This window comes from Citrus sinensis, chromosome 1, assembly GCF_022201045.2.
Source record: "Citrus sinensis cultivar Valencia sweet orange chromosome 1, DVS_A1.0, whole genome shotgun sequence".
Lineage (NCBI taxonomy): Eukaryota > Viridiplantae > Streptophyta > Magnoliopsida > Sapindales > Rutaceae > Citrus > Citrus sinensis.
The window spans coordinates 7,615,300-7,635,199 of NC_068556.1; the positions used below are offsets into that span (position 1 = coordinate 7,615,300).

The window sequence follows — 19,900 nt, forward strand, 5'->3', positions numbered from 1 at the left end:
GCGAGGGTAATTTTGAAATGACTTCAACTTTAACTTTGTCAACTTCAATTCCTTTTGAATACACAACATGGCCCAAGACAATTTCAGAAATGGTCATGAAATGACATTTTTTTCAATTTAAAACTAGTCCTTTTTCTTTGCACCTTTTCAAAACTCTTTTTAGATTATCAAAACATGTCACTAAAAATGCTAAGCATGCACTTTTGAAATGTTGCAGGAGCATTACAAAGTCTAAAATGTATTCTCCTAAATGCAAATGTTCCAAATGGGCATGTGAATGTGGTATTTTCCTGATCTTTTAAGGTTATAAGGATTTGATAATAATCAGAGTAGCCATCAAGAAAGCAGTAGTAGGGATGTCCGGCTACTCTTTCGAGAATTTGGTCTAAAAATGAAAAAGGAAAATGATCTTTTCCAGTGGCATCATTTAATTTTCTGTAATCAATGCATATGCGCCAACTAGATGGAATTCGTGTTGGGATTGGTTTACCTTTTTTTATTTTTTACAACGGTTATTCTAAATTTCTTTGGTACTATTTGTGTTAGACTTACCTATTTACTATCAGAGATATGATAGATAATTCCTACATTTAGTAGTGTAAGGACCTCATTCTTTACACTTATTTCATATGAGGGTTTAATCTTCTTTGTAGTTGACATGTTATTTTGGCATTTTCCTCTAAGTGTATTCGAGGCGTGATGGCCTCCTGACCATCACCTACATGATTGCCCACTTATTTTTGTTATTACATCTCCTCAATAATGCTTTCCAAATGGCTCCAGTAATTCTTCTTTGTTCTCACTTCCAATTTCAATTCCATCTTTATTCCTAAAAAAATATTTATAAGATAAAAATTAACATATTGCGAATTAATTTAATATAAAATTATATTTGGGGAGTATTAAGATAATTTAGAAATAATAAGCGCATTAATCGACACAATAAGTAAAAATAATAATTTTATCCTTATTAAATATATACACTTTAGTGTCAATCAACCTGCCAATTAAAATTTAATTATTGAGTCTAATGGTTATTTTAAAAGTCCAAATCCATGTCCACCAAGTCCAAAAGTCGAACGAATAAGGAAAATTTCAAAAATTCAAGTTCCAATTCGGTTCGAGGACTAATTTGAAAAATGTTTTGGGCTAAAATGAAATTTTTCACAAATTTTATCGGTAGTATTAAAATTTCAAGAGAAGAGGTGTGCTAACTAAAATTTTGCAAAAAAAATAAAATAAAATAAAATAACGGATAAAGAAAGTAACGACAAAAAAAGTAATAAAATAAAGACAAACTGACACCAAATTTAGAAAACTCCGAGGCAACGGCGCCAAAAATTTGACACGAGTCAAAAGTGTTATTATTCCTAAGTATAAGAGTGCCTAACAATAATATAATATAGTGAGTCGGAGTCGAACCACATGAAATTTAAAATTTAGTAGTCAATTTGTTAAATAAAAAAAATTAATTGTTGGAAAAGAAATTACTAGGAATCAAATTAAAATTATAATAAGGTTACGAGATCCACTTTCAATATTCAAACTATAGTTTTAATACTCTCTCATTTTTTATATTTTGCCTAACTTTTACCTGTTAATTATTATATCATTTAATTCTTAACTAAGTATGTGTGCGAATAAATATGGAATGAAGCACGTAATGTGCCATAATTGTATTAATGTGTCGATATTACGTTAAAATATCATACAGATCTAAGAAAATTTATGAATTAACATGACATAAAAATAACCAGAAAAGAATAAAAGAAACTTAAAACTCACTTGAAAAAGTAATAAATTTAATAATTTGAAACCTTGAGCTTCACCTTTCACCTTAGCTTAGTAAAATTAGCCACTCATATTGAAAGAAAACAAAACAGTCTTTTTATTTGACAAACTTTTGAAATAAAATACAAAGAAATTGATTACACCAGAAAACAAGAAAAGAAAGAAAGAACTCTCTCAGCTTCACTCTGTTTTCTCTCCTCGGCTCGTCTACAGCTCTCTGCCTTGTCGCTTGCATCCTCTTGCCTTTTATAAGCAAGGGATGCATCGTTTCTTTTATTTTTTATTTTTATTTTATTTTATATTAAATATATATATTTATTGAAAAGTGTGATGGCTCGGTGGCAACCTGGCCACTTGACCATCACGAGCAACCAAAGCATGGTTACTCACCTTCTATTCCTTATTTTTTAAATTCTTTTATTAATTACATCACGAGCAACCTCGGCTCCAGTAATTCTTCTTTGTGCCTGCTTTCAGTTCCAACTCCTCTTTATTCTTGAAATATATCTACAATATAAAATTAAATTATTACAAAATTACAAATTAATTTAGGGAGTCTCTAAGTTACATTTAATGTAACATACACAACTCATCTCAACCACATGAATTGCGGGTCCCATAATTTTATGTGGTTGAGATGAATTGTGTAAGTTACATTGAATGTAACTTAGCACTTGCCATTAATTTAATATAAATATATTTGGAGAGTGTTAAAATAATTTAAGAATAATGAGCGCATTAGTCGACACAATAAGTGAAAAATTAAAATTTTATCCTTATTGAATATACACTTTTTAGTGTCAATCATTAGATCCTAGGCGTAAAATGTTACTGATTAACTTTTTATTTCCTAAAGTATATCGAGAAAGAGCTGAATATGAAATTAAAAGAGTGCGTAAGTTATTTGTTGATTTAGAACAATAGTATGAAGTAAAGTATCCATGAAATTCAAATGGGGCTTAATGGTTCTGCTAATTCTGAAGATGCTACAGCAAAGAAATCTATTATGTTAGACTTGGACTTGAATAAAATGGCTAACGAGTAGGCATCATTCGGAAATGAGAACTCACAAAATGATCATTCCAAAACAGAATTAGAACTTCATCTTAAAGAAAATACTTTGCCTTTAGTTAGTCAATTTGATATTTTATCATGGTGAAAGAATAATTAAGGCAATATCCTATACTTGCAAAGATTGTGAGAGATTTTTTGGTCGTTCATGTATCAATAGTTGCTTCTAAGTCCTCTTTTAGCATTGAGGTAGACATTTGAGTCCTCATCACAGTATACTTTATCCTGTTGGAGGTTGAGTTGTAGGGAATGGCAAATGTAGAGAAATACAACAATAATGGTGGAACTTTATTATGTAAAGTAATGTGTTTACAACTAACTCTGTATGTAGGAAGAAACTGCAGAAATTTTGTGTGCTTCAAGGCACGTTACAAATGTCGCTTTCCTTAAGACGTTATTTGCCCCCACCAATTGAGTGATGCACATGGGTTAAGCAAATACGCCTCCAAGATACAATGAAGCACTTGTTTGTTTGCTTGAGTTGTGCATCGACGAAAGCAAACCAGAATACTCTTGAATGTTGCAAGCCTGCTAAGAAACAATATATTGTTCCTGCAGAAAACAATATATTGGAATGTGAATGCACAAAAGAAATGGGTGTTTTGTGTTGAAATCCGGACTAGAAAGGAATGCTAAGAAAAGAGTGGTGTAGGATCATTCATTTCATGTCTAAATGGCTTAAACATGACCTCTATTTATAGATATATTTGTGCCCCCTCATTTGGGTTGTCATCTTTCATGATACCCCTTCATTCATGGCCATTGGATTTAGATTTGATTTTAATCAATGGTCCAAATTGAATCATCACCATTTCAAATGAAATGTCACCATGAAATGATGCATCTCTAAGTGAAATGTTGTCATGAAAAGTTATATCATTTAGTAAAGAGATACATTTTTCTACAAGACACAATTAAATGGACATGTCCTTACAACAAGACATCATTTAATTAGACATGTCTTTAGTGAAAGGTACCTTTTCTATAAGGCACAATTAATAGGACATGTCTTTACCATAAGATACATTCATGTCCTTACAACAAGACATCATTTAATTAGACATGTCTTTAGTGAAAGATACATTTTCTATAAGGCACAATTAATAGGACATGTCTTTACCATAAGATACATTTATTATTGAAAATGTTCCAACATATCCATCTATAGTGGAGGCATTGGTGTGTACTCAAAATTAGTTTTGGATTGCTCAATACCTAAAAGATATAGAAAACTTATTTATTAGAATCAAAATAAATTTGTTATAGTATTTCTATTATCAATTTAGCACTAACTGGTTGTTTTGTTCCTTGTATTTGTGATTTATGCATGTATTTTAGATGGAATTTTAAAGAAAGCAATACTTTCTGCAAAACACTTGATTGATGAAAGTTTGATGAGTGAGCTGTGAATGATAGTTAAATGAAAAAGAATAAAAAATGACGAAGAATATAGTATTTGGGCTTGGAACTGGAAATGCCAAATCCGAACCCGGATCTGAATTTTACCATCCCTATTTATGCCTTACAGCCATTTCACAAATACATTAATCAAGACATCAAACCAAGATAATCTTGTTTTAAAAGAGTTTGCAAAAAATAGTAATGAGAACTTCTTATTAATTTATTTGAATAATTTTTTCTTAAAAAAACCATTTCTAATTTTTTTTTATATAAGAATCAGTTATACACTTAATATAATTATATATATATATCTTATAAAAATCTAAAATTATCCTTATTAATTAAGAACTAAAATTATTAACTTTAAAGAAATTATTATTATTATTACTACTAATTATATTGAGATAATAAATTAAAAATAAAATTAATAATATAAAATATTTATTTTCGTTATCAATTATTATCTATACACAATAAATAAATATTATATAAATATAAATAAATTTTTTGCAACCAATGATTCTTATAATACAACTAATATCAATTATTTAAAAAATTATAATATTTCCAAACTGGCCTTAAGACAATGTGCTATGAGAGATGACTTAGGATGCATTTGGGATTGAGGTTGAGCAGCTGTAACTTAAAAGCTACAACACTAAAGTATTTAGTAAACACTAACTGTTGTACCTTGAAAGCTGTTTTAATATAATTTTTTACTTGTATGATAAAAAATCTATTATATCTTTAATAATTTTATCAAAATTACTATTTAAATTTTATATTTATTATATATTATTAATTTTTATTTTATAATTATAATTTTTTTACGCAATTGTACCTTCGCCTCAATTCCAAACGCAGTTCTAGCTGACAAATTATTTATTTGTTAAAGAGGGCATTTCCATTGCCAAAGATCGCTATTTGGACGGTCCAGATTAGCGAAACATTTTTATACCGTAATCTCGTCAGTCGCAAAACAGCTCTAATTTCATCAGTTTAACTTATAACGCAACCTCCCTTAAGTAACCGGTGTCTGATTGATACATTTTACGTACCAAATCGAAAATAAATCTTTTTTTTTAATCGAAATTAGCTTTTGATCTAAGCATTGAATCAAAATCGACCTGATTTCAGCTACTCTCCTTTGAACCGACATCTTCCGATAATCTCACTCGCCGGTGCATGGACGCTTCGTTGATCCTCATCTTCTAGGGCACTAATTTCATCAGATTCACAGTCAATGGCTTCGTGGCTCAAAGCCGCTGAAGGTCTGCAAATTAAATTCAATTCGACTTTCATTTCTTTTAGTATTTTCGTTTGTTTTTTTAAAGTTATTTTGAAGTCTGATCTGTTTATGAAATTTTGGTTATCTGTTGTCTGAATGTTCGATTATAATATAGTATGATTGGAAAGTATGTCAATAACGAATGCTAGGTTTGTTTTAGATTACATAGTTGGAATGTGCTTAGCTACTATCGAATGCAATGTTAGTGCTGAAATGACAACAAACAAAGAAATTTGCAGCAGCTGCTTACCATATGACTAGTTGGATTTCTATGATAGCGAGCCATGTCAGTTTTATTCTATGCTATGAGAAATTTTGTTGCACTTAATGAAAGACATAACTTCTGCCACTCTTTAGCTTCAATTTATAAAAGTATTGAGCTATTTTTTTTTCCCTTTTACATGTAGATACTGTTTATCAATGGCAAAGTGTGCCTATTTAATTTGTGCTCTGATGGTATCTCAAATTTTGAGTTGAATGGTGGATGTTATTACGTACAAATTCTCTTTATAAAATGTTTACTTAAGATATGGCTCAAGTGTCCCTCTTTTATCCCCATTATTGTTTTATTCTTTCTTTTTGTTTTTGCTCATTGTCTTTTCATATAGAGCCTGAGATCAATTTTTTTTTTAATAGTCTAATGGCAACTCAATTCTCTCCCTATCTATGTACACGGGATTCGAACCTCAGATCTCTTGTTTGCACTCAAGAGATTTTACCAATTGAACTAACTGGCTACTACACGTAGTTTTATTTTTTATTTTGTAAAGTTTTAGTTCAATATTATTAATCATTGTGTTTTTCTGGGATCAGATTTGTTTGAAGTTGTAGATCGAAGGGCGAAGCTGGTTGTTAATGAATTGGCAGATGAGCAATCTGATTTCCAGACACCAGGTATCAATAATATATTTCTAGGACATTTTTTTAAACATACTTTTTGATGGAAAATAATGGTTTGGTATCTAGACTTTGAATTGAACTCCAACTTTTAATTCATGGTTGCATCAATTCGGTGTATGTTGACTTGGAGTACTGAACAGGAGCAGCACTAACAGTCTGTTGTTGCAGACTTGCAGTCTGCCATAGAGAACTTGTAATGAAGATCTCAATTGTGGTTGTTCACTTAGGTGTAAAAATGATTCTCAAGAGCTTCAACTGCTTGAGACTTAGAAGTGATGGAGATCGTTGTTCTTTTGATGTCCATTTGACTTTTTAGGTTACTTCTTAGATTTGAATAAATATCCATGGGTCGGATGAGACCAGTTTAGCAAAGTTATATATGGTCGTTTCACATCTGTATGGTTAAGTTATGTTTAATTTCCTGAAAAAATTTCAAATTTTTCAATAAGGCCAAGTTAATGCTGTCTTTCGAAGTTAAAATAATAATAATTGATCCTTCCAGTGGAGGTGAGAAAGTATAATTATAATGTTTGGAAGGGGTGGGAACTTAGATCCTAGGAATTTTATTTAGTGACTAAGTGAAAACTGGGATTCTGCGTTTGAATATGAAGTCTGAGATAAACAATGGACCTTGTCTGTCTTTCTTATTGTGGAATTAGATCATCAACGTAGAAAAGTTTTTATTTCTGTATCACCCAAAAACGAAATTCCTTGAATTTCTTCACCGAATATAAATTGTGTTAATGTGAACTCCTTTTTTCCTTTTTAATTGATAAGCTTCCAATGGGCAAGGATCTCAAGCAAAGAAGATAAAGTCAAGGATAAAGGTAGCTAGCATATTTTTTAGTAGCAGTGTAGTTTTTAGTATATTCATGTTGATTACCTGGATCTATGTGCGTTAACTTACACATAGGCTGCTGCAGGCTCAAAGGAGACACTCTGCGGACGAATCCCTTAAAATAAATGATACTGCAAGGGAGCAAGCTAATACACAAGCTTCACCAGTAGATGTGACACCTAATAAAGATACGGCTACGCTTGCAGTTGAAAAGGAAACAATAACTACTGGTAAGACTCAGAAGAATGGTGAGCAGCAGCAGACTAATGAGAGAGATGCCCCCAGCATTCCCTTAACAGAGCAATCTAAGGATATGTCTAAACATGATGCTGATCAAGTAGAAATCCCTGAAACTTTTACCGATTTGGACACTGCTACTCCAAATGGTGAGATTCTTAATGAGAATGATTCAGATGTTCATTTAAATCATCCTCCTTCACCATTGCCTCCCAAAGAAATGGGGATTGTCAATGAAGACCGTATAGATGATGCTGGCCAAATTACCAAATCAGCAGATGCTGATGCGCCGTTGAAGATTGATAGTAAGATTCAAGCTGTCGATCCTCCTGTTAATAGTGAAAGTTCATTGAAGGATGCTGATGTTAAAGTTGAAACTCTTTCCAATAAGAGGAAGCAACAAGCTCTTAAAGCTGATGATCCACCTACAAAAGAACAGGACCAACTTGATGAGGCTCAAGGGTTGCTCAAAACTACAATTTCCACTGGTCAGTCAAAAGAGGCTAGGTTGGCTCGGGTAAGCTCTCTGAATTTGTTGAGATTTTTATAACAGGAGAATATGGAGAATGCGCTGTATGTTGCAAAGAATAATAATCTACCTGGGCTGTTTTTAGGATAGGAAGTCTACTGTCTGACCAGTGGGGGTTTGATGATTGTAGAACAGCTGGCATAAGTATGTAATCTCCCATATGTACCTTTTACTTTTTAGGAACTGAAGGATACTAAGATAGATTCATACTAGGACAGATATCACTATTTAATTTGTCTCTGTTATTTCGTTAGGATCCATTTGATTCACTCTTTTTTAGTTTGCTGTTAACAGATCAAGTAGATTTGATGTGGATTTTTCCTCTCTCCAACCCAGTAGGCTGAAAATTCTAAAACAATTTGACTTTTCTTTTTTCATTTTTCTCTCTGCATTGATCACTCTTGATCTGTTTCCTTCTCCTTTATGTTAAAAGATGCTGTTCAGTCTATTCATCATGTACAAGAAACTCAAAAAAATTGGAATGACCTTGTTTGAAGGATATTTTGTAGAGCAATTACTTCTCCTAAAAGTGTCAACTCAGACGTAACAGACTTATTCCTCAAATGAAACAAACTAGAGCCTTCCATGTTTTCCATTGCTTTGACAATTTTGCTTTTTGGATGCTTTTTTAATCTTTTATTTCATCAATGCCTAGGTTTGTGCTGGACTCTCATCTCGTCTACAAGAGTACAAATCTGAAAATGCACAACTAGAGGAACTTCTTGTTGCGGAGGTAAATTTTCAGCCATGTTTCTTACTAATTGAGTGAACATTCAAGTGCAGTTATTTGTTCATGTCACTAATTCTATTGTAGAAATGTTTCTTTTAATCCTAAAAATGCCACGTTCACAGAGAGAGCTGAGTAGATCATATGAGGCTCGCATAAAACAGCTAGAGCAAGAATTATCTGTATATAAAAGTGAGGTAACGAAGGTGGAGTCAAACCTGGCTGAGGCTTTGGCAGCAAAGAACTCTGAAATTGAGACACTCGTCAGTTCTATAGATGCACTTAAGAAACAGGCTGCTTTATCTGAAGGAAATTTGGCTTCACTTCAGGTTGGCCACGTTCCTATTTCAGCAATTGATGCATGATCTTGTTTTCCTTTTTCTTTGGATTGCTGAATTCAATGTGAAGTGACAGTCTCCATCAGATTGCCATTGTCTGCATTATACATCACTTTCAAATAGCTCATTGATACTATGAATCTGAGATTTAGAGTTGACATTAACTAAGAGTTCCTTTTTCCTCATTTTAAGATGTGTTCGAATTATTAATAACTTTATATCATTGTGGATGCCAGCTAGTTTGGTTGGTAAAACCTCTTGGGTTAAAACGGGATTCGATTCCCACTTGCATGAGTGGGGAGGACATATAATAACCAGTTGTGTAATGCTTTAAATAAAAAAAGAACACTAATCTATATCTCAAATTACATTTATTTATTTTTACTTGAATTTTTATTTACTGATGTGTAGGTTTTGACATTTTACAAACTTGATTGTTTTTCATTAGATGAACATGGAATCCATTATGAGAAATAGAGAGTTAACAGAGACTAGGATGATACAGGTAAATTGCTTGTTTTTTCTTGTAGCATCTTTTGCCATTGACATTTCCTTTAACATATTATTTCTAATATGAGATTTATCTGAGCATGGATATCCTTCTTTACTAGGCTTTACGGGAGGAGCTTGCCTCTGTAGAAAGGAGAGCAGAAGAAGAGCGTGCAGCACATAATGCTACCAAAATGGTTCATACGTTGCACAAATTGTTTATGTATTGTCTTCCTAGTTGTTTCTTCACTTTATGACAGTATCTATACAATAAACAGGCTGCTATGGAAAGGGAAGTGGAATTGGAACATAGAGCTGCTGAGGCATCAATGGCCCTTGCTAGGATACAGGTAATGTGAGGACATATCATGTTCCAACTCATCTCAAAATGTGAATAATTTAGTAGTGAATATGCATGTGATGTCTATATGTTTATTGAATAGTTTACCATCTTTATCAATGTTAGGCCCTTGAGCTTTTTATCCATAGATATTTTTGGACACAATTTTATTAAATGCAATGTGGGTGGAAGTTAATGTTGACTATTCCCTTTTCGAGAAGATTAGATTGACTGTTTAACATCAAAATTTACTAGGTTTCTTTTGGAGAAACCGTCATATGCAGTACATGTACATTTTTTTTCCATCAGGCTCTTAAATATGCATAAAATTCTCTCTTGTCATAGTTCAGTTATCAGCATACATATGCTGTTAAGATTGTAAATGTTGTAGGATTCATCTGCTCTCAGTTCATAAAACTAATGTTCTCGATGCATTTAAATACAAGTAACCATGAGTTGAATTACCTGAAAAATCCTACCAGACCTGTTTTGTGAGTGTATATACTCTTCTGACTTGATAAGGTTGTTAATTATTATTTAGTTCAGATTTGTGCCTGTTGCCCTGTTAGTACCAAGCCGGTTAAGTGCTTATTCATTAGCACAATCTTCAGTCTAAGGATCAGATTATGAATACGCCATCAATTTTTGCTTCCACTCTGTTTCCATTCAACATATTTAGCACTCTATTAACATGTTTATTGAATGTTTTTAAAATTTTGGGATTTTCAGAATACTAGGATAATTTGGAAAATGATGTTTTAACTTTCTTCGGTAGAACAGAAAGCCTTTCTCATAGTGTGACCTTATTGTATATAATGCTTTATTGAATGTTGGTAAATACTTCCATATCCAGAGAATTGCAGATGAGAGGACAGCCAAGGCTGGGGAGCTTGAGCAGAAAGTGGCTATGCTTGAGGTATGGAGACTCGTGGTTAATAATCTTTTCATGTACAATGCTGTTTCTATCAAAGGGTTGAATCAGCAGTTTTAAAATTCCTGAACTATGAGATCAGGTTGAATGTGCAACTTTACAACAAGAACTACAAGATATGGAAGCTCGTCTTAAGCGTGGACAAAAGAAGTCCCCTGAAGAAGCAAATCAAGCAATTCAGGTAAAGATTGTAAGGTTGTACATCTTGCATTTGTGGTTTTGATTTTGATGTTTCCAGGTAGATGTTACCTTGGGTGCTTAATTAACTATAATTCATTCTGCCTAATTTGAAGATGTTCACCTGGTTCCTTAGTTTATGCATAATGTCTATTATTTCTGATCTGACGTTCTTTCTGGAAATTCGTATTATTAGAAATCAGAATTTGTCATATTTGAACTTCAACCTTCAATATGCTATTTGTAATCATTGGTATATTGAAACCTAACTTTAGTTCAGCAGTTTAAAATATGCTCTTATTAGTCTTTTGTACAGTAGTACCAACAGAGGTATCAATTATAATGTGCTGCAATCCTTCTTATCATCCATATAATCACATATAATCACAAAAGTTTTAAATATTTAGATGCAGGCATGGCAGGATGAAGTGGAACGTGCACGTCAGGGTCAGAGAGATGCTGAAAACAAGCTTTCTTCTTTGGAGGCAAGTGCTAGTTGCTTGTTCCAATTGAGTTGTCACTAATCCCCTGAATAATAGAGTAATAAGTCCTGAGAATATATACTAATATTCATGAAGATTTTCATGGCAGAGGTTTCTTTGAACTAATAATAAGTTTTTATCTGTACGTGAACTTTTTGTTTGTGTATTTTCAGGCTGAAGTGCAAAAAATGAGAGTTGAAATGGCGGCCATGAAGAGGGATGCTGAGCATTATTCACGTGAGGTGACCTCTTTGGTTTATTCAGCCCATTGCTTATGTATTTTCCCCTTGTTGATATAACAATTCTTGGATTAGGAGAACCAACAACCTTGAATCTGTGGTTACAGTTTGGTGGGTGTCAATACTTGTAATATCTAAAAAAAAAAACCTGCCTATGCTAAGAACCCCATTTAGTATATCCTTTTGGGATCCACCAAAGAAGTTAGATTGACTCACATCCTTAACATTTTTTTTTAATAACTCTATTGGTTAGCGCGCCCCCCCCCCCCCCCCCCCCCCAACAAAAAAGAAAAGGGCGGAAGAAAAAAAACCTTCCAGATTTGCAGAAGGCAGAGGTTGTCTGATCACGAGTAGATAATATTAAAATTCTTTATATTCCTCAGTACATATGTTGTAATTGAATGATAGAAAAAAAGGACATTGCTTTCTCAAAGTGGCTGATTCAACTAAAGTAGAAATTATTTTGTAGTTTTTATATCATAAAAGGAAATTTTTAATATCAAGTGACTAGTATCTTCTCTCTCTCTCTCTCTCTCTCTCTCTCTCTATATATATATATATATACATATATGAATGAGGTTCAGTTTTGTGTCTTTGATTGTTTAACTGAAGCATGATCTCTTATCCACTTTGTTATACATTTTACTGAAGCGTAATGAACTGATTGATTATATCTGCCTTTCAACAGGAACATATGGAACTAGAGAAACGCTACCGTGAGCTAACAGATCTTTTGGTAATGTAAACTGAAAATTTCTTATCCACTTGATATACCTTTATGTTTAAACTTCTGCACCATCTAATTCACAACTATGATGCAGTACTACAAGCAAACACAGCTTGAAACCATGGCCAGTGAAAAGGCTGCTGCAGAATTTCAGTTGGAGAAGGAAATGAATCGTCTTCAAGAAGTACAGGTCTGTCAACGTGTACTTCATTCTACTCCAATAGAAGTAGTCATCTATATTCTTCATTAACATTTTATATTTTATGATCCCAATCCTTGTTTCTCATAATATATCACTTTAATCCTGATCAGTCAGAGGCAGAGAGAAGTAGAGTTTCTCGTCGATCATGGTCATCTTGGGAAGAAGATGCTGAAATGAAGAGTCTTGAGTATGTTAAAATCCATTTTTTTATTGCAATAATTCCATGTTGGTGTCAGTAACTCTTCTGAAATATATAGGTTGGAAGCAATGTAGAAGTATGACTTAGTGTTAGTCAATGAACTCAACTAAGCAGATGCTTAAGCAATAGTGCACTGCCACTTGGGATCAGCTTTACATATTCTGATTATAATGCCAATGAATTGGAGTTGGGTTTAGTCATGGCTTTTCCTCATCTTGAACTTAGTCATCTATTTTAGCTACCTCACGGACTGTTATGTACATTTGCATCTTATTGCAGTTTTGGGAACTCCCATCTGTATTTGAAGTTTCATATTTTAAGTTATTAAATTTGATATCAAACCGAATCAAAATGCCACCACTCACCCATTCCCACATCCTCTGGCCTAAAATTTTTAACATTCATTAGTTTCAGTGTATGTATATTGGGGCTTTATCTCAATCTATTTCATGTATACCATCTTCAATGAATATTTTCTTATATAGAAATAATGGCAGGCCTCTCCCATTGCATCATCGTCACATTGCTGGGGCAAGTGTGCAGGTATCTCTGCTTTCATATCTCATATCTCATATCTCAGTTGCCATATCACTTTTCTTTAACTTGATACTTCAACCTGCTCATGCAGCTGCAAAAGGCAGCAAAACTTCTGGATTCAGGGGCTGTAAGGGCCACACGATTTCTTTGGCGCTACCCAATAGCACGAATCATTTTGCTTTTCTACCTTGTAAGAATCGTTCACGATGTTTATACATATTTCATTACAAATAAATTATATGAAAGAATACAAATTGCTTGATAAAGTTGTTTGATAACCTTTACAAGAAATCATTTGCAGGTATTTGTACATCTCTTCTTGATGTATTTGTTGCACCGTCTTCAGGTACGTTTGTCTGGCTATTTGTTGGACTGTTGTAGGGGTTGGTTTGTTATTTAGTGGTCAACTGTGAATCAGAAACCGTCTTAGTTTGTTTGAATGAAACATAGCGTCATAAGCAGATTGAAGATGCTTGGGTATACATAATTTTATGTTATGTCAACTCCGTGTGCTTTGCTCCATGCAGGAACAAGCAGATAATTTTGCTGCAAGAGAAGTTGCTGAATCTATGGGTCTCACCACCTCTAACTTACCATGATTGGGCGGCTCCTCAGGGTGCTGTAGCTTTCTGAATGATTGATTTGGTGTCTGCAAGGGCATGTGTTCAAGTTTTCAACAAACACATACGGCTTAAAAAATGCTTTCAAATTGTAAAAATTACAGAAGATGAAAACCTATTTACAGTCCTCATTATATCAGAATCCCCAGAGGAAATAGTCAATCCTGGGGAAACTGATGCGGCTGAGAAATAGTCAACTGAATTCAGGTGACGGTACAAATTCAGTTGTATGGCTTATCTAGGAGCTCAATGCCAATGCCCATATGCTGTTTATTAACATTTTCTGGTGATTAGTTTGATCTTTTTTTTTCCCTTTTTTTTTTTTTTTTGAATTTTGGGGTCACTGAAATGACAACTGAAAATGAGACTACTCCCAAAAAATATTGTAAAATTGTAGACCTTTATACTTTGAATAATCATGAATGGAATATTCTTTTATTTATAAATGGATTTGCTACATTATTGGGTTTCCTTATGTCAAATTAACGAGCGGTGTCAGGGGTTTAGTCTTATGTACAACCTAAAATTAATCAATTTTTATGTTAGAAAAATTACATTTACCTTTCAAAAGAAATGTCAATCTTCAAATTTCAAATTTTAGACTGAGGCCTTGGCAATTTAGTTGGATAATACTGTTATAATTTACTAGTTAAGTTAATTTTGTTTCATATGTATATGATAAAAAAAGTTATATTATGTTATTGTCACTAAAATTATTATTTAAAAATTATATCTACTCTACATTATTAATAACTATGTTATAATTATATTTTACTTTTCTCACGATATATTTAAGCCACAAAATTAACTTAATTTGATAATTAAGACATGACTTCAAAGACGTTTTATAATAAAATACCAGAAGGAAATAGGATCGAAGGATGGATGTGCTTTCGTTAGATCTCAATATTAAAAACTTTAAATAAATCAATTAATGGATCGGCTTTTCCAAATTTTAAAATAATAGATTACCAGCTTTGGTTATGGAGTTCTTTGGATCATACAATGTTCAAACAAATTTGAACGCGGTTAGTTAATTTTAATAACTAATTGATACGTGGCGTTGTTCTACCGGAACGATGCGACCGAAGTCAAGCCTTTGGATCCAGATCTGACTTAGAACAGATCAATAATCCGCACGTTCGGGTTTCCAGCCGATATACCAAATCAGTTTTAGTTTACCAAATAAAGTTAAGTTGCTTTAAACGTGGTTGATTCTTTTTATTGGGCTATTATCAGATTTAGATTAGGTTCTTTTAAAGGTTTGGGTACATACACAGTACCAGATCCGGATCCCGGAAATGGTGCTCTGAAGGAATGGAGGAAGAAGAGAAGATTTACAACTGAGGATCGAGATCCGGTCTCTTTGCCTCAGAGGAATGTAGAATTTTTATGGCAGATCTGATAAAAACCAGTCTGCAAGCATACTTTGTAAAAATAAAATGCTTTAAAAATAAATTGCTGGAATTTAAATGTGCATAAATTTAAATTGCAGAAAAGTAAAAGCTTTAAAGTAAATTGCGGAAATTTAAATTACATTGAACTTTAAAAATTTAAAGAACTGAATTTAAACATACATCTTTGCTTTCTGGCTTTACAAATTTTCAAATCTTTCCAGAAGGGAAGATTGAAAGACGGGAAGATTGAAGATAAAGAACTAGTCTGATCACCCAAAGCTCTGTGATAGAACTATTGTGTAAGCAGAAAATTTCTTTGAACTCTTCGGACTTTAGAGAGAGAGAGAGAGAGAGTGTTTAGAGAGAAGGAAGAGAAGAAGAGAAAATGAAAAACCTGAGGAGTCTAAGTCTTCCTCTCGGTTTATATACAAAATCTTTAAACTGTTCACTGTAGCGGGATTTTAAGTGCACAGTAAACTCTGGAAAGTTGCACTGTTCACTGTAGCGGGATTTTAAGTGCACAGTAACAATTGGATCGTAGCTTTGAATAGTAGACTCTTTGTAGAAAAATACAATACGGGTGAAGAGACATGTGCGCTCCCACTTGTGTCCAGGGGACCACCCGAAAATACATCTCTTTTTTCTTTTCTTTTCTTTTTTTTTTTTTTTTTTTTTTTTTTAAGTAAATAATCAAATAATTATTTACAATGCTTTATCGGAGAGAAAATGCCGAAACAGTCATCTTCATTATCGTCTCCGAGAGAAATAAAAGGCTCTTCATCATCATCAACATCTTCATCTTCATCTTCAGAGGAATCTGCAGCTGAGGACTTTGATCGAGAGGCGAGGAGCTGTTCCATGGCTTTGAAATACTCATCTTCCGTTTTGGCGCTTGCCAAAAGAGACTGGGCTTTGGATTTTTGGGTTAGGAAGGTCTGTTGGGCTTTAGAGGCTTCCGGGGTTGGTTGTAGGAGGTTTTTAGAGGAGAGCCAATCTTTGATTATGTTGACAGTCAATTTGGACTGTTCATCAAATTTTGACCACCATTTGACTTTAAAGGTTCTTTGAAGGATGACTTGGGAATCTTGGTTGTGGAAACGTAGGTTCCACGAACAAACCCAAGGAAGAAAGAAATTTGCACAAAAGCAAAGAAAGGGGGGAAATCTTTTTTCTGAGACAGAGGGTAAATAATGGGCTTTGAAGAGGTTTAGGCAATTTGTAGCGTTTGGTGATAAGATTTGTGGAATTGGGCCAAAATGATTCCACCAATGTTGAAACCAATTTGGAAGGCTTTGAACGGTTATCTTTGTGTTGAAGAAAAATAACCAAGAGTGGGATTTTTTAGGGTTTTGGATAAAGAAGGTGTTATACCATGCTTGTTGGTAATCCCAGTAGGAAAAAGTCCGACAATGTGGTAAACGGGTTTCAAAATTTAGAGGGAAGGTTTTACAATTGTGGAGTAGGTCACCCCACTGATTAGGGCTCAATACTTTGAGGATTGTGGCCGTTGAATAAGCCGGTTCTGGATGGGCTTTGTCAAGAAAGAAATGTTTGAATTTAACTGATTCAGTTATTTCCAAAATGCTTTGATAATAAGACTGGGGTTTTGTCAAATCCCATGGTTTGAAAAACCAGCCTTTGGGAAAAAACTTTGAAATGCTTTGAAAAGGATCAGAATGGTAAAATCCATCTTCCAGAGAAAGAATGTTTTGAAAATGGGTTTTATCAAACCAATCGGAGGTTTTCTTTGAAGGTGTTGGCTGAGAAAGCACAATTTGGGAGGATGAGCTTTCAGTAGAGACAACAACATTTTGGGAAGAGGGTTTTGAAATTTCAATTTCTTTTTGGGGAGAAATTTGGCTTTGAGAAAGGTTTTGGAGGGCGAGCATGAGCTCAGGAGATTTTGTAATGGAACTCATCCATTGCTTTACTTGGTCATCAGAAGAAATAGATTTGTATTGGGCTCCATGTTCTTCAACCATTTCAATCCAAGATTTAATGGGCATGGCAGAAGAAAGTAATTTTTCTTTAGAAGGGGTTGACTGGGGTTCTTTGGAAGGTTCATGGGAACCAGTGTCTTTGAGAACTGCTTTACCTTTATTCTTCTTTGGCGGCATTATCTGTTTTGAAGAAATTCCCGAGTTAGAAAATCAGGAACAGAATTTTTGTCACCTTTAATAAACTCAATATCAAAATCAAAAACACTTAAAATAGCTTGCCATCGTGCAAAAATCTGTTTTGATGCAATGTTTTGAACATCCTTTTCTAAAACATGTTTTGCAGCTTTGCAATCAATTCTAAGTAAAAATTTTTGATTTAATAAATCACTTTGGAATTTTGTAATGCATAAAACAATGGAAAGGATTTCTTTTTTGATAGTAGAATAGTTTTTCTGGCAGTCATTCCAATGAGCAGAAACATATTGAACTATCTGTTCTTTATCATTATCCCTTTGTTTCAAAATTCCTCCATAACCTATGTCAGATGCATCGGTTTCAACAATTTTAGGTAATGCAGGATTTGCAAGAAATAAACAAGGAATGTTTTTTACAGATTGCTTTATTAATCTAACCACTTTGGTATGCTCTTCTGTCCATGCAACAGGATTCTTTTTTAACCTATCATGCAAAGGTTTAGACATCCTATTGATGTTAGGGCAGAAGTCAAGAACGTAATTTAAACTACCAAGAAATCTTTGTAATTGGGTTTTGTCAAGAATTTTGTCTGGGAATTTATCCGCAAACAAAAGTGATCTCTCGATAGGGGTAATAGTGCCTTTGGAAATATGGTGACCAAGGAACCTGACTTTTGTTTGAAATAATGAAATCTTTGAACTTGAAAGAGCCAGGCCAGCCTTTTTTGTAACAAGATGAAAAGTCTTTAAATGTTTGAAATGTTGATCAATACTTTGAGAAAAAAATCAACACATCATCAATGTAAACGATGCAAAACTCAGAATAGGGATTATAAATATCGTTCATGATTCTTTGAAATTCTGAGGGTGCATTTTTCAAACCAAAGGGCATTACTGTCCATTCGTATTGTCCAAAGGGGACAGTAAAAGCTGTTTTGTAACGGTCTTTAGGATGGATTTGTATTTGCCAAAAACCAGACTTCATGTCAAATTTTGAAAAAATAAGAGCAGAACACAATTTTTGGAGCAAATCCTTTTTATTAGGTATGGGGTACCTAATCCATTTTAAGGCTTTATTTAAGGGCTTATAATTAATCACAAGTCTAGGAACGCCTCTTTCAATTTCAGAATTTTTGTTGACATAAAAAGCGGCACAAGACCAAGGTGATCTTGATTTTACAATAAGTCCTTTATTTTCAAGATCATTAATCTCATCTTTACAATGTTGTTCCAACTCCATGTTCATTTGGATTGGACGTGCTTTGGTGGGTATTTGTTTTTCATCAAAAGAATTTTCATAAGGCAGATCTACCAAATGTTGTTTCCTTTTCCAAAAAGCAGATGGTAAATCAGCACATATTTCTTTTTCAATAAGGCTTTTGAAATCAAGAATTTTTCTTTGTATAGAATCATTTTGAAGTTGATTCTCAATTCTTTGGAAATTTAAATCTTTTTGTAAGCAAAATAAATCATCCTGTTTGGACTTAAGAATGGCATTAATCTTGTTTTGGTAAACAGAACAAGCTTTGACAATATTCAAATTCCTTGTTTTGGGTTTTTCAATAAACGAGAAAACAAGGTCTTTGGATTTTGCTTTGAAATATATACCATCATAATTGACAGCATACGGGGTTATAAGATTTATAAAAGGGGTTCCTAAAATGATAGCATGGTGTATATCATTTGTAAGAACAAAAGAAGTTTTAAATTCAATTTTATTATTATAAACCGAGGCTTCAACTTTGGAACTAACATTCAATTTTGAATTATTAGCGGCAGAAAGTCTTTCTTTTGTTTTTTCATGAAATCTTTTGGGGACGATATCTTCCCTGATGCAATTTAAATCAGCGCCAGTGTCAAAAAGGGCAATGGCGTCCATAGCAAAATCATCAGAAAAGATGAGAGTGACTTTAATCAAATACTTTCTTGTGGTGATTTGCTTTAAAACAAATAGAAAATCATTGGGTACAGACTCTATGTTTTCTACTTTAATATCCTCACCATCATCAGGATTGGATTCATTGTCTGAATTTTCTTGCAATTGTTTTTGTAAAAGAAGTTGGATAGTCTCAGAATCACTTTTTTGTTTTTCTTTTAAATCTCTGATTTCACATTTGATTTCTTTTATCTCTTTCTGAAGATCTTGGATATTAGGAACTGCCTTTTTTGTTTTCTTTTTATCCAAAATTTGAGTAAGGTCATAAGAATTCTTCTTAATAATTGGAACCTTAGAAATCTCAGTTGAGGTTCCGGCTTTGTCAGAATCCATGGTTTTCAAAAGTTTATCAAGATATTCTTTTTGAAGA

At 33.3% G+C, this 19,900-nt stretch overlaps 1 protein-coding gene across 4 annotated transcripts; it reads left to right on the forward strand.

Moving 5' to 3' along the window:
- Positions 1-5,207: 5,207 nt before the first annotated feature.
- On the forward strand, positions 5,208-14,509 carry LOC102621564 (golgin candidate 1). 4 transcript variants are annotated; one of them, XM_025097610.2, is made up of 20 exons: positions 5,208-5,534; positions 6,365-6,445; positions 7,229-7,278; positions 7,375-8,043; positions 8,711-8,788; positions 8,908-9,111; positions 9,569-9,625; positions 9,732-9,806; positions 9,888-9,959; positions 10,803-10,865; positions 10,963-11,061; positions 11,471-11,542; positions 11,713-11,781; positions 12,467-12,514; positions 12,600-12,695; positions 12,818-12,894; positions 13,392-13,449; positions 13,535-13,633; positions 13,745-13,789; positions 13,971-14,509. In XM_025097610.2, exons 1-20 carry the CDS (start codon positions 5,507-5,509, stop codon positions 14,040-14,042), a joined length of 2,112 nt encoding a protein of 703 aa, XP_024953378.1. In that variant the 5' UTR covers positions 5,208-5,506; the 3' UTR covers positions 14,043-14,509. The 4 variants fall into 4 exon arrangements, with proteins under 4 accessions (XP_024953378.1, XP_024953377.1, XP_006475555.1 ...); XM_025097609.2 differs by having other exon boundaries at positions 5,210-5,534; positions 11,465-11,542; XM_006475492.4 differs by having other exon boundaries at positions 5,214-5,534; positions 11,465-11,542; positions 13,404-13,449.
- The last annotated feature ends 5,391 nt before the right edge of the window (positions 14,510-19,900 follow it).